The sequence below is a fragment of the Chelonoidis abingdonii genome, chromosome 14 (genome assembly GCF_003597395.2).
Source record: "Chelonoidis abingdonii isolate Lonesome George chromosome 14, CheloAbing_2.0, whole genome shotgun sequence".
NCBI lineage: Eukaryota > Metazoa > Chordata > Testudines > Testudinidae > Chelonoidis > Chelonoidis abingdonii.
Window position 1 is genome coordinate 8,687,977 of NC_133782.1, and position 14,172 is coordinate 8,702,148.

Here is a 14,172-nt window from a genome sequence, read left to right on the forward strand (position 1 = left end):
GATAAAACTCCATCCTTAACCACTGGTGCCTAAATATTTCAGCATTTAAAAGTAAGTGGGTGTGATCATAATATCACATGTGCAGCAAGACCAAGACACAAGTGGATGAATTTCAGATAGAATCTCCTGGTATTTACAGATGTACACCAGGCTCTTAACTCTCTTTAAGGTAGTTTTTCCTGCTTTCATTCTCCTGTACTTTGATCATATCCTCCATTGAGATGAATACCCCTATAATTCATAAAACTGGCAATAGATGATGGCTTGGCTCTGGAAGAAATGTTGATGAGCAACTGATTACCCTCTTAGCACTGACACCTTTTGTGCATGTGTGTGTTCGCCATTATAATTTACAAATGGGCCACAAACCTTTATTCCTTAGTTCCACTGCACTGACTAGACAAACTCCTGCACAGACAGAATTTCTAAAGCAGAGCAAAGCATGACATAAAATACACAGTGGAGCTAGAAATTACAGGTACTGTTTAAGTAAACCAGATCGAGGACACAGACGTGTTCCTTATTGACATCGCCACACCTCTTCGATTGTTTAGAGTTATCTCACAGGTACCTCACCCCAGGAGGATGGAGGGTTAGTGAGGGCAAGTATGTATCTCCCCACCCTTCTGTTATTTTCTTACAAATTCCCATCATAACTTCCAAACTCGGTACCCTCAGCTTTTGGCCTCCAGACAAAACCCAGGCTGAGTCTGCAGAGAAAATCCTTCGCCTGATTAATGTTATACATGAACAACTGCAATTCCTAATAAAAAACCTTTGGAGGATGGCAATAAGCATCTTTATTGCCACGCTTCAGTACCTCCCTCCATATTTTAAAAGATTAAAATCCTGCAACCATCAAAAAAAAACAACTTGTCAATTCACTGAGACATTTTTTTTAAGAGCTGATATGCCATCCAAAATGTGCAGATCCCGGCTTGCAATTTATCCCTGGCATTTTTTTCTTTGCAAGCACGAAAGAGAATATGCAATGAATCTTCTATTCTGCAGATCCTCCTCTGGCTGCTTTCCTTCTCTCTCTCTTTTTGCAGTGATCTGAACACCTTTGCTTTGTTCCACCTCCTCCTCCTACTTCCCCCCTCCAGCTGTCCATCTTACCAACCCTTGCAAATTCACTAGTTTTCGTGATCACTTTAGAATTAAGCCTCCTTCCCCAGCCACAGCACGATAGCGGGAATATATAAATAACATTTCTTGTCTGTATAAAAACATGCTTTTTTACCTTCTGGATAGTTTGCTGGGTGACCTCCCCTTTGCCTCTCGGGCGAGCAGAAGCAAAGGCAACCGACATAGTGGGGTTTTTTAACGTGTCTATAATATATTGCTTCTAGGCTCTAATAATATTGTTATTATCTGGCTGCTATTGCTGTGCAAAGATTCTCCGCAGTGCATGGGGAGGGGAGCCAGCGCAGATGGTACAATCTGTGCCCTGCAATGAGCCAGGGGCACTGCACCAAGAGTCTGCATGCACCACTCTCGCCCTGATGCCTCTGATCCCAATGCAAGGTGAGGAGCCAGCTGCTGAGATTTGGGGAGGAGGAGTAAAGTGAACCGAGTTGTCCCCCCCTCTTCCCCTCCTCCCCTTTGATCTGCACATGGTGCGTCCCTGCTGCTGAGTTTCCTGTCGCAGGCGAACAGCATCTTTCTGCCTTTGCCAAGAGCTGCCAAGTGCGTCAAGTGCGTAGGAAAAGAAGCGGGGTACGCCAAGCGCGTGGGGGAAACAGACACTATGAAAAGTCAAGTGCCTACGTCAAATGCGTATGGGAGGCAGACAGCAACTTGGTACGCCAAAGGCGTAGATACGCTGCCGGGCACTTCGGGTTGCCTGCGCTCCTCCTGCCGAGTACCTACGCCAGCGTGAGGATCCGCCTACTCATTTGGCGCAAGGGCCGCCTTCGGCGTGCCGTGTGAGTGGCGCGGCTCCGGAAGCGGCGCGCGCAGGGCGGGGGATGAGTGTGCGGTTTTGAGGGAGGGAGGTTGCTGGTTCCGGGCTGTGCAGCTCGGCGGGCCGGAGTCATGAGCTACGATCGGGCCATCACCGTCTTCTCGCCGGACGGCCACCTCTTCCAGGTGGAGTACGCGCAGGAGGCGGTGAAGAAGGGCTCCACCGCGGTGAGTGAGGGCCGCGCCGCGCCGCCTGGGAATGGCCGCCGCTCCTAGGGCCCAGGGCAGCGGGGCGAGCGTGGAGGGGGTGACGGCGGGCAGGGCTCGAGCGGGGCTGTGTGTGTGCAGAGGTGGGGGTACCTGAGGGAGAAGAGGCCGGGGGCGGTAGTGGGAGGCGCCTGTGTGGCAGGAGAGGGGGTGGAAGGTGGGCGGGGCGGGGGCAGTAGTGGGGCCTCAAGGTCGAGGGGGCTGGGAGAGTGGGGGCGTGGGCGGGTGGCTAGTAGTTGGGGGGCCTCAGGGGGTCCTGGAGAGTGGGGGAGATCTAAGGGCAGTAGTTGGGTTCTGAGGAGGGGGCTTGGAGAGGTGGGGGGAAGTCTGGGGCAGTAGTGGGGCTGAGGGAGGGCTGGGAGAGGTGGGAGCCTGAGGGTAGGCTGGGAGACGTTGTGTGTGTGACCGGGGGGTGGTGGTGGGGTGGGGGAATGGTGCTGGGGCAGTAGTAGGAGCTGGGAGAGTGGGGAATGGTAGTAGGGGCCTGAGGAGGGTGCTGGCGAGAGGTGGGGGGAAGGTGCTGGGGGCAGTTACGGGCCTTGAGGCAGGGGCGTTGGGGTGTCTGAGGGAGCTCAGGAGTGTGGGGAGTGGATGCCTGGAGGTGTGGGGGGAATTGGGACAGTAGTGGGGAGTAGATGCCCAGCAGTGGTTGCGTGTGGTGGGAGCATCTGTGGCAGGGTATGACAGGACAGGAAGCTTCCATGAGCCAGAAGACCCCACGTCATGCCACTTTTCCTGGGACACTGGCCCTTCTGCCATTTGGTCCTAAAGACTCTCCGCCTCCGCAACCCTAAGTTGGACTGAGCTGGCATCACTGGGGGTGTCTGACCCTGCCATAGCGTGTGTAGTGTGGGCTGGTCTGTGTAGTAAAGCCCACTAGGCAGAGGCCCTTTGGCTGTGGCTGTCTGAAAGAGAGCTTTAAAAAAAAATGCTGGAGTTTGAAATATAATAGAAACAAGATTCCTCATCCTGGGAAGATAATTGAATGTAACTGAAATGATATACTATCCAATCAGTTAAATATCTCCACTCCAGAGCATAGGGTCCAGCCTTGCTCCAATAATAATAAAACTCTTGACATCTAATGGGAGTTTGCCGCCGTAAAGTCTGCAGGAACCCATTGTATATGGCAAGTTACTAGAAGATTGCTCTTGGGGGTTGGGAGCGAAGATCTTCTAGAACATAAGAATGGCCATACTGGGTCAGACTAAAGGTCCATCTAGCCCAGTATCCTGTCTTCAGACAGTGGCCAGTGCCAGGTGCTTCAGAGGGAATGAACAGAGCAGGTAATCCTTGAGTGATCTATCCCTCGGCACCCATTCCCAACTTCTGGCAAACAGAGGCTAGGGATGCTTCAGAGCATGGTCTGATGAATTCTTCTTTCCATGCTTCTCACTTGCCATGGGGCCTTGGGCACACAACTTAACATCCCTGACTCTATTTCCTCAGTTGCAAGATGGGGATAATGCCTACTTCACAATGATTAAGTGTCTGTGCTGCATGAAAACATGAAGTGCTGTGTAAATGCAAATTGATGGTGGTGTCTGTTTGCAAACTGGAAATTATGAAACAGACATTTTTCTAAAACTGTTTTTAAAAATTAATCCCAAATAAGTTTGATTTTGCCAGAGTGTATAATACTAACCTATACAGTGACATAGGTGTGTTTGGCACTTTACAGGTGCATTATATATAAAGGCTTTTTTTGGTAAAGTACATAACCTGTATCTAAAAAAATTATTTGATGACAAACTTATTTTAAACACACTGGGGAGATTATATTTTATTGAATAGTTGTATCTGGCAGTGATACTACTACAAACATAAGCCCTAAACCAGCAGGTCATTACAAGTCATTGAGGCAAATGGTGTGTGGAGAAATGAGTTCTGACAGTTGCTACATGCCCTTTTGGCTACGCACAATTTTCTACAAGATCAAACTAACTGGGCAGCATTACCCGGAGTGGGGGAGGGAGAAAGGCTGTAAAATTGTTCTGGGTGACAGGAATACCAAAAAAATTGAAGGCCTGATTCACCAGAGCACTGAACCTTGTATAGCTGTTTACACCAGTGCACGGTGGTTGCAAAACATTACCACTTTATGAAGTTCAGGGTTATTGTTTAGCAAAAAGACAATGCTGAAAAACTGTGCATCTCTTTTTAACTCCTCAGTAACAAAATATTTGCATTGGGGATGAGAATAACAAACTTCAAGCCCAGAGGAGAATTTCAGAAAGTAATGAGAATGTGGAAGTGTCCAATGTAGTCTTGGCTGTAGCTCTCATTATGTGATAATCTGTAGTATGGTAAAGTTGGAAAATCTATTAGATCATCATAAATCAGATTGCCAAGAAAGAACCAAATTTTCCAGTCCCCTATGTGAAAAGCGGTGAGAATATAGCTTTAAAAAACAAACACACACCCCATTTTCCTAACGTTGGGAAAGGGGAGGTGGGGGAAGGAGTGCATAGGATGATCTGAGAGTTTGGTATATAGAGGAAGCAATGTATGGATGGACTGCATTTATGGTAAGGACCATAGACTATGCAACAATCTTAGTATATTTTGGACCTGAGGAGCAATAGCTTGTATTTGGCTCTGACTTACTACTATAACAAGTATTCAATTTCAGCAGCAACAGTGTTCTTAATTCTGCTTGGAATTAAGTATAAAGATGCAACTACATTAGGTATAAAGTACAATTACATTATAAACAGAGAATTTTATGTATGCTCAGAGAATTATTCTGTGGCATATTCATGATAAAGCCTCACACTTGCTGGTACATGGGCTACTTTCTGCTGTCTTACATCAGTTAATTTCCAGCTTGTTGCAGACTACAACATGAAGCAAAGCATTTGAAGCTTCAAATGGAATTAATACTTTTGTACTCGTTTCAAGAAAAGTCTATACCTACACCTGTTGGGTGTATCTTAACTGTCATTGGTTTTGAATGCATTGAAGGTTGGAGTACGAGGAAAAGAGATTGTTGTTCTTGGTGTGGAAAAGAAATCTATGGCAAAACTTCAGGATGAAAGAACTGTGAGGAAGATCTGTGCCCTTGATGACAATGTCTGCATGGCTTTTGCAGGTATGCAGTGTCTGACAATTAGACTATTAAATACTCATTTATTAACCTGAAAACAGGCACTGGAATTAAAAGCTAGTTATGGAACATTGTGATATTGCAGGGGTTCTCAAACTGGGGGTCGTGACCCTTCAGGAGGTCTCAAGGTTATTGCATGGGGGGTCACGAGCTGTCAGCCTCCACCTCAAACCCCACTTTGCCTCCAGCATTTATAATGGTGTTAAATATATAAACGTGTTTTTAATTGATAAGGGGAGTCACACTCAAGAGGCTTGCTATGTGAAAGGGAGTCACCAGTAGAAAAGTTTGAGAACCACAGTGAAAATAAAATTCCTTTGGACAATTGTTGGAAGGGAGAAGAGGAGGGATTGTATTTAGGTGTTTACTTATTTCCTTTGAATAAGAATGCCTAAAGAGTAATTCTGTAGAACCAGCAATTTAATGAGGAAAACGTCCTTATGTTCAGAGCTTGTGTGATGCAATGGATTAAACATGAGGCTGAAAACTGGGAATTCCTGTATTTTAATTCCAGCTTTGGCAGAGGTGTGCATTGTGGCTGAAGGAAGGTGAACAAACAGATACAGATAAAATTATTTGATCGTCCATAAAATGGACAATGTATATGAAAAAGGCTAAATTAAAGGAACTCTCCCCGTTTGAATCTGACTTCAAGGTTAAATTTTACAAGCTATTATAAAACCAAGGATCAGAAGAAAGACTAGTTTTAAATGAATTACTGCCTACAATGATTGAAGCTCTAAGAACTTGAAAGTGACTTAATTGACTTTCATTGTCTGAGCTGAGAGTAATAAAAAATAAGCAGCATAAGTAAATGACAAGTCAAAATCCTTTCACTGTCAGTGTAAGTTGTTAGTAACACAACTGTTCTAAAATACTAAACAGTTGTAAATTATTACTCTTTTTGTACAGATATCCAAACCAGTAGGCCAAGGTATTCCTCTTTAGATTTAGACACATCTGTCACTCTTGCAAACTAACTTTCACAGTTCTTAATCCTATATATCTATTATGGCAACAGCAGCGTCAAGCTTTACCTCTAACCAGGAGGACTGGACAAGATTAATATGGATCCGTCACCTGTGCTCATTGAGGCAGTACAGTATATAAGCAATATAGCAGAAATCTTTTTGAGGATAGACATTTTGCTAAACTGTTTCTAGTTGGCCTACTGACACTGTCTGCTAACAAATATTCTGGACACTTGTTTGAGCATTTGTCTGTAATTCGCAAACATGAAAGATAAAAACAAAAATTAAAATTTGGTTTAACGTCTTAGCTACTCATAAAAAATTACTGTACCTTCATGACAAGCCGAACTAACTACATGATCCTGTCATTGTGACCCATGTCCCCTTTTTGTTACTCGTCCCTCTTGTCTGAATTTAGATTCTAAGCCCCCTTTGGCAGGGACTGTCTCTTATTTATCTGTCTGGTGCCAAGTACACATCTGAGCACATAGTGAATCATATTATCATTGCAGGGCTCACAGCTGATGCCAGAATAGTGATAAATAGGGCTCGTGTGGAGTGTCAAAGCCACAGACTTACTGTGGAGGATCCTGTCACCGTGGAATACATCACACGTTACATCGCAAGCCTGAAACAGGTATATTAGACAACTCTCTACTGTGTTTCTCCATTCATTGTAAAAATATGGTGCCAGAGAATCAGTGGGTAAATAAAACCTAACTTCGGTCCAAATTCTGCTGTTACACTAGTGAAAAGCCAGGATAACAGATTAGAATCTCTTGGTTGGATATTACTGCTGTAGCTTCAGACAAAGGGGAGAAACAGGGTATGTCATTGGTTTCTCCCAAAGATGGGCAAATCCAGAAGGTTAATTAATGCTCATTGGGACAGCATTATTGCACTTATTATGTATTAACAGTAGAAACATGCTGATCTGCCATCTTTAATTCACACAAACAGATTGGTTTCTTCAGCTTACCAAGATTTACTAGCAAAACACTGTAGTGCAACCTATTAAGACATGTTTATAAAATACATTTAATACACTAGAACGTCTATTAATTTAAAATTAAATACAGTATCAAAACGGACAAATAGTACATTCCATGATGCATTTTTATTTAATCTCTTACTAATGCATTAATCTCAGTGATCTCCACTATTTAGTAAGAGTCCAGTTTATGCATAGTCCATCTTTAGTGTGAGCTCTGTTATGTATTGGAAAGGCAAAACGTGTTTACATTCTTTCCATGAAAATTTATTTCGGATTTTTGTTTTACTGCAAGGGAATAATCTCACATGTAATTATTTTTCATTCTCACAGACACACAAATATTTAAAAAACTCGTTTTACAAGCAGCAGATCTGATTCTTTATTTCCTGTGGCCCAAATTCTTGCGAAAATAATTGGGCAAGGAATGCAGGATTGGGCCTCTATACTGACAGAGCTGCAATGTGGGTGTTCTTTAACACTGTGAAGCAACACCAGCTGTGGAGTAGCCTACTTCTCATCAGAGTATTTAAATTCTGAGAGACTTGGGATCTTGGCAGCTATTGGACTTATCACAAAAGTTACTGTTCTGTAAGAATTATCATGTTTTAGCTTGACTTCCGTGTCTTTTTGGGTTTTTTAAATGGGTTTTCTAAGCCTTCATGTCAGTACAGCTTGGTAAAGCTGCTTTTTTGCATTCTTTCTGTGACCATCACATCTGCTAATCAATTTACACAAGGTTACATTCCTAGATACCTCTGAATGCCTTAACGTGAAACAAGAACAACATTTCCCTTTTTTTTTTTTTTTTTTTTTTAATGTGGTAGTAGTAAATTCAGAAGTATGTAAGAGAGGCGGTTATTTTGGAACCATCCTCTTACATGCTTTAGTTTATGGGTGACCTGCAGTATAAGAAATATTATCTTGAAACCACAACAAGGGGAGAAAAGGTCCCAGTAACAAATAAGAAATACGATAAATTTTCTATGTAACTTTTGTACAACTACTACTCTTAGAAATCCATATGTGTTGTAGAGAAGTTTCTGAAATAAGCTCTGTCTTGATTCTCGTCAGCGATATACTCAAAGTAATGGCCGCAGACCTTTTGGGATCTCTGCCCTTATTGTGGGATTTGACTTCGATGGAACTCCCAGGCTCTATCAGACTGATCCTTCTGGCACTTACCATGCTTGGAAGGTGAGTTGACTCTTTCTACTGGCTGAGATTAGATGAAATGTCACTCAGCAGCTAATTTATCCTCTGGGGAGATCATATCTTGCTGGGAGATGGGCTTAGTAGTTCTTATACCAGGGGTAGGCAACCTATGGCATGTGTGCCAAAGGCAGCACACGAACTGATTTTCAGTGGCGCTCAAACTGCCTGGTTCCCGGCCACTGGAGGCGGGGCAGGGCTCTGCATTTTAGTTTAAATGAAACTTTTTAACCATTTAAAAAACCTTATTTACTTTACATACAACAATAGTTTAGTTATATTTTATAGACTTATAGAAAGATACCTTCTAAAAACGTTAAAATGTATTAACTTCTGTGCCAGGGAAGATAATGGAGCAAGTAATTAAAGAAATCATCTGCAAACATCTGGAAGGTGATAAGGTGATAGGGAGTAGCCAGCATGGATTTGTAAAGAACAAATCATGTCAAACCAATCTGATAGCTTTCTTTGATAGGATAACGAGTCTTGTGAATAAGGGAGAAGCGGTGGATGTGGTATACCTAGACTTTAATAAGGCATTTGATACAGTCTCGCATGATATTCTTATCAATAAACTAGGCAAATACAACTTAGATGGGGCTACTATACGGTGGGTGCATAACTGCCTGGATAAACCGTACTCAGAGAGCAGTTATTAATGGCTCCCAGTCCTGCTGGAAAGGTATAACAAGTGGGGTTCCACAGGGGTCTGTTTTGGGACCGGCTCTGTTCAATATCTACATCAACGACTTAGATGTGCATGCAAGTATGCTTATTAAGTTTGCAGACGATACCAAACTGGGAGAGATTGCAACAGCTTTGGAGGACAGGGTCAAAATTCAAAATGATCTGGACAAATTGAGAGAATGGTCTGAGATAAACCGGATGAAGTTCAATAAAGACAAATGCAAAGTGCTCCACTTAGGAGGAATAATCAGTTTCACACATACAGAATGGGAAGAGACTGTCTAGGAGAGTATGGCAGAAAGAGATCTAGTCATAGTGGACTACAAGCTAAATACGAGTCAACAGTGTGATACTGTTGCAAAGAAAGCAAACGTGATTCTGGGATCTATTAACAGGTGTGTGTAAACAAGACACGAGAAGTTATTCTTCCGCTCTACTCTGCGCTGTTAGGCCTCAACTGGAGGATTGTGTCCAGTCTGGGCACCGCATTTCAAGAAAGATGTGGAGAAATTGGAGAGGGTCCAGAGAGAGCAACAAGAATGATTAAAGGTCTTGAGAACATGACCTATGAAGGAAGGCTGAAGAACTGGGTTATTTAGTTTGGAAAAGAAGAAGACTGAGAGGGACATGATAGCAGTTTTCAAGTATCTAAAAGGGTGTCATCAGGAGGAGGAGAAAACTGGTTCCCTTACCTCTAATGCTAGAACAAGAAGCATGGGCTTAAACTGCAGCAAGGGAGATTTAGGTTGGACATTAGGAAAATTCCTAACAGTCAGGGTAGTTTAAACACTGGAAAAATTGCCTATGGGGGGGGGGAGGTTGTGGAATCTCCATCTCTGGAGATATTTAAGAGTAGGTTAGATAAATGTCTATCAGGGATGGTCTAGACAGTATTTGGTCCTGCCATGAGAGCAGAGGACTGGACTTGATGGCCTCTCGAGGTCCCTTCCAGTCCTAGAGTCTATGAATCTATGAATTACTGGCACACGAAACCTTAAATTAGAGTGAATAAATGAAGACTCGGCACAGCACTTCTGAAAGGTTGCTGTCCCCTGTCTTATACTATGTGGTCTGAGAGCCAGTGGAGAGCTGTCTGTTGACATGGTGCTAGCTTGCCAGCTGCAAAAACGTTTTAAGACAGCAACAAATATATTAGTGTGGATGTTAGGTGACTACAAATAGGATGGAGGTGGTCTGCCCAACTGTGAATGGGAGCGAAAATGTCCATTAGACAGAAACAGTGTCTGTTCAAATGTGGTCAAGGGGCAGAAAAGTTTGAATACCCCATATCTAATAGGTGTCTTTCATCTCTATGATACTATGTGAATTGTAAGATTTTATCTTCTGCCTAATAAAGTCAGCAAAAATGATCACACTTCGGTAAAATAACAAAATTTAGTACCAACTACATACTGTGCCTGTTTATGCCCACTTTTTTAATATGTATAAAACACTTGATTTTCATATCTTCCCCCCCTTCCCCTCCGTATTAGAGTTGAGATTTAAAAGTAGTGACCAAAGTTTAGTAGGGCTAGCAGCACATAGGATAAAACTTTACTTTGGAAATCTTACCTCATCCCCCTGAAAACACACACACGGGCTTCTGTATCACTGAAGTATCTTTCAACACTTTTTTTATAGTGATTTGGCTTCACTTGTTTTTTATTGTGGGTGAGTGGCAATGATTTTCTGAATGGTTATTAATCCAGTCTTGGGATCATTATATGCAGAAGAGGGTACGCAGTCTGTTGGGTATTTGCATCATTTTCTGTTAGTATTTTCTCGGTGAAGCGTACTTTAAAAAGTATTAAATCCTCCCAAACTTGTTCTACCCTTTTCTGCAATTATTCTAGGCTAATGCCATTGGGAGAGGAGCCAAGTCTGTGCGTGAATTTCTGGAGAAAAACTATACTGATGAAGCCATTGAAACAGATGATCTGACCATTAAACTTGTCATCAAAGCTCTTCTTGAAGTAAGTCTGATTCAACAACCTGCTGGCAGTTTCCTCTGTCTGTGTGCTTGTGTGTGTGTGTGTATATATAATGCTGCTGTTTCTCAAGTATACCCAGTTCATTCACCATAAGTCACCCATGACTTCTAGAATTTATCAAAAATGGTATTTTCCATTATAGTCTGAGGACACTAGATACTGGCTGTAGGATTGAGCTACAAAACACTTCTTAAACAACCGATTTTTACCAGGACTATATGTAATAATCTACCAGTTTCCTTGTGAAGAATAATTTTTTTTAAAAATCAGACTTAAGCTTTGGATATTGGCGCAGACATTCATTCTGAACATACTTAAACAATGTGCACTAGCTTATTCCTTGTGTTCTGTTGTATGCACTTAGAACTTGAGCTAAGTGAATAACACTACAATTCACAGTGCCTTGGACTTGTAATTGGTGGAAGCGTGCATAATCTATGCACTGAGTTGGAGTAGAGTTCATTAGACTGAACAGGCTTATTATTTTCCAGTGCTAATATTTGAAATGAAATACACAGCTCTCTGAGCTAACGGAAAGAGAAATTTAAAGTTCCCATCAGTGACTCTCTTAGGGAGACTTAATCAGAATTGATATATGGAATAGAATTTCTCATTCTAAACCTTTCAACTTTTTGACTACTTCAGGTTGTGCAGTCAGGTGGGAAGAACATTGAGCTGGCCGTTATGAGAAGAGATCAGCCACTCAAGGTAACTTTTGTCGTTTCAATAATATTGTTCACCTTCACTACTCCTCTGATGCTTGTTTCTGTACTGCTCTCCATGTAGAATTCCCATTGACTTCTACAGCAGCTCTCCATTCAGGGCAGATGCAGAATTGTATTTCTAACTAATACGAAGGCAAAAGAAGCTTCCAAAACAGCTCGGCATGTTCAGAGTATTTGTGTTTGCTTACAGACAGACACTCACCCCTGCACAATATTACACTATTGACTTAATTTTCTCATCAGAAGTAGATCTTTCACATTCCAGTAAAGTCTGTTGGTATCTTAAGGGTCACCTATGTTTTTTTTTTTTTAAAGATTTTAAGTCCTGAAGAAATTGAGAAGTATGTTGCTGAAATTGAAAAAGAAAAGGAAGAGAATGAAAAGAAAAAACAGAAGAAAACATCATGATGACTGAAATCCAGTTGCATAGCTGCTTGTTTTTAATTCAAATCATGGGTTATTCTGTATAGAGATGTAGGCATTCCATTTATTCATACTGTGCCCCTCTGAGACCTACAATAAACCTACTGATTTTTTTTAAGCTTTTTATTTTAAATAAATCTACTTGTTCCTTGGATTTTAAACTAGGCTCATGCAGCTGGTTACAATAGAGTGATAGTAATCTATTAAAAGGCACAAAGGTATCTTCACACCTTTCTTATTTATAATCTCTTGAACCCTGCCACTGATGATCTTGTTCAATAGTTATTTTCCACCATCAATCCTGCAAACTGGCTTGCTCATAATCCTAGATTGCTATCTCATAGCATAATTATAAAGCCATAACAGACAGGTCCCAACGCAGTGGTTCTTTTTCTCATTTGACAATACTCCTAATTTTACAAAAGTTCCTCATACGTGGTAATATAAATTAAAGGTATATTTGACAAAGTCATTTCTGTAATAAAAACAGTCAGCTAGGCTGAATAGATTTAACTGCTGTATCAGCAGAGCAAGCACTGTAACACTTCAGTGTTGTGAAAGCATGTAACATGCTAGAGCAAGCTTATGTTGTGGATTTGACCCTCATTTTGAAATAATGCAAGTTCTACTTATCTGAATGTGACTGGAGTAAACAAGCGACTATCCTGAATTGCCTGTTAGTGGATTTGTAGACCAATAATAGCATTTCTGTATTTAAATAGCTGCAAAAGTTTTTTTGCACATGATGCAATAATAAGCATCAAATGTTTTCCAGAAATTGATTCTCAGTTACTTAAGGCCAGTCAGTCTCTACTTCTGAAACGGAGCTGAGATTTTCCTCTAGTTCCTTACTACTCTTCCCTCTTTATCTATTCCCACTGTAGTTCCAGCAGCGTTCATATAGTCTGCTCAACTTTTCAGGCCAAGTGTCCACTTTTTCCATTCTTGTACAAGCTCAGCTCAGTTATATCCTCTGCCCTTCTGAAAGCGGTGTCCTTAGAAATATGTCGTGATGTTGAATGTCCATGTGTGCAGCCACCACCCATCAAAACCATGCCATCATCATTTATGAAAGCAGCTTATTACACAGACTAATGAGCAATCATTGATTGCTGTGTCCCTCAATCCACTAAGTACCTAATGCAGCCCTGGAAAGAAACTTGTGTTTAAACAAAGTCTATAGGCACAGGTGACAAGGTGGACTGAATGAAATACATTTAGAGACAGAAAGAAATGTCTGCTTAAGTAATAAAGGGTATTTTATTTCAGAGAGGAGAACAGCTCTATTCATATACTTCTATTTATAAAAATCACCTCTAGAAAGAACAGGAAGATAGCTCATCTTATTCAGGGTGATGTTCCATCAAGTTACTTTCAGTTCTGTCTGAATAGAGCATGTTTTCATACATTTTTCATAACAATGCACTACACAATTGGGTATAGAAGTAATCTTGTTGTTTTAATGGCACATGAACAAATGAGTTCTAAATTAGGAACAATAGCATTTGTAGTGTTTGCCCAGTAAATGGAAAATAAAACTCCTCTCCCTCCACAATGCAATAGGGAGTAGCAGTTTAAATGAAGAAAGAGGAAAACAAGTGAGTGCCTCAAAAATGGAGGTGCAGGGACCAGAGAACTGTCTTTTTACATTGATCATAAAATGCAGCTGTTCTTAAAACTATTACCTGATCCTGCAACCCATTGTGCAGTCAACTTGTAGAAGTACAGAATGAGAACTTAAGTTCTCTGCGGAACACCTTTAACAGCAATATTTGCTACAGGAGGGGAAGTGAGGCTTGTTTCTTTGACACAAAGGCCTAAAATGCACTTGAAAATAAAAACACATGAGATTTTTTTTAAAGTCAGCCTTCAAGAAGTTATGCACCAGCTGGAA

The 14,172-nt window shown here is 41.6% G+C and overlaps 2 protein-coding genes across 2 annotated transcripts in view; one reads left to right on the forward strand and one right to left on the reverse strand.

Moving 5' to 3' along the window:
- Positions 1-1,630, reverse strand: part of SS18L1 (SS18L1 subunit of BAF chromatin remodeling complex) — a 29,561-nt gene extending 27,931 nt beyond the window's left edge. Inside the window, exon 1 of the mRNA XM_032802299.2 lies at positions 1,244-1,630. Coding sequence (XP_032658190.1) covers positions 1,244-1,312 — 69 coding nt within the window. The 5' untranslated portion in view covers positions 1,313-1,630. The remainder of the gene's footprint in view (positions 1-1,243) is intronic.
- Positions 1,631-1,950: 320 nt separating this feature from the next.
- PSMA7 (proteasome 20S subunit alpha 7) lies at positions 1,951-12,394 on the forward strand. The gene is made up of 7 exons (XM_032802300.2): positions 1,951-2,133; positions 5,137-5,263; positions 6,762-6,886; positions 8,315-8,437; positions 10,993-11,112; positions 11,776-11,838; positions 12,171-12,394. Exons 1-7 carry the CDS (start codon positions 2,038-2,040, stop codon positions 12,261-12,263), a joined length of 747 nt encoding a protein of 248 aa, XP_032658191.1. The 5' UTR covers positions 1,951-2,037; the 3' UTR covers positions 12,264-12,394.
- Positions 12,395-14,172: the final 1,778 nt, after the last annotated feature.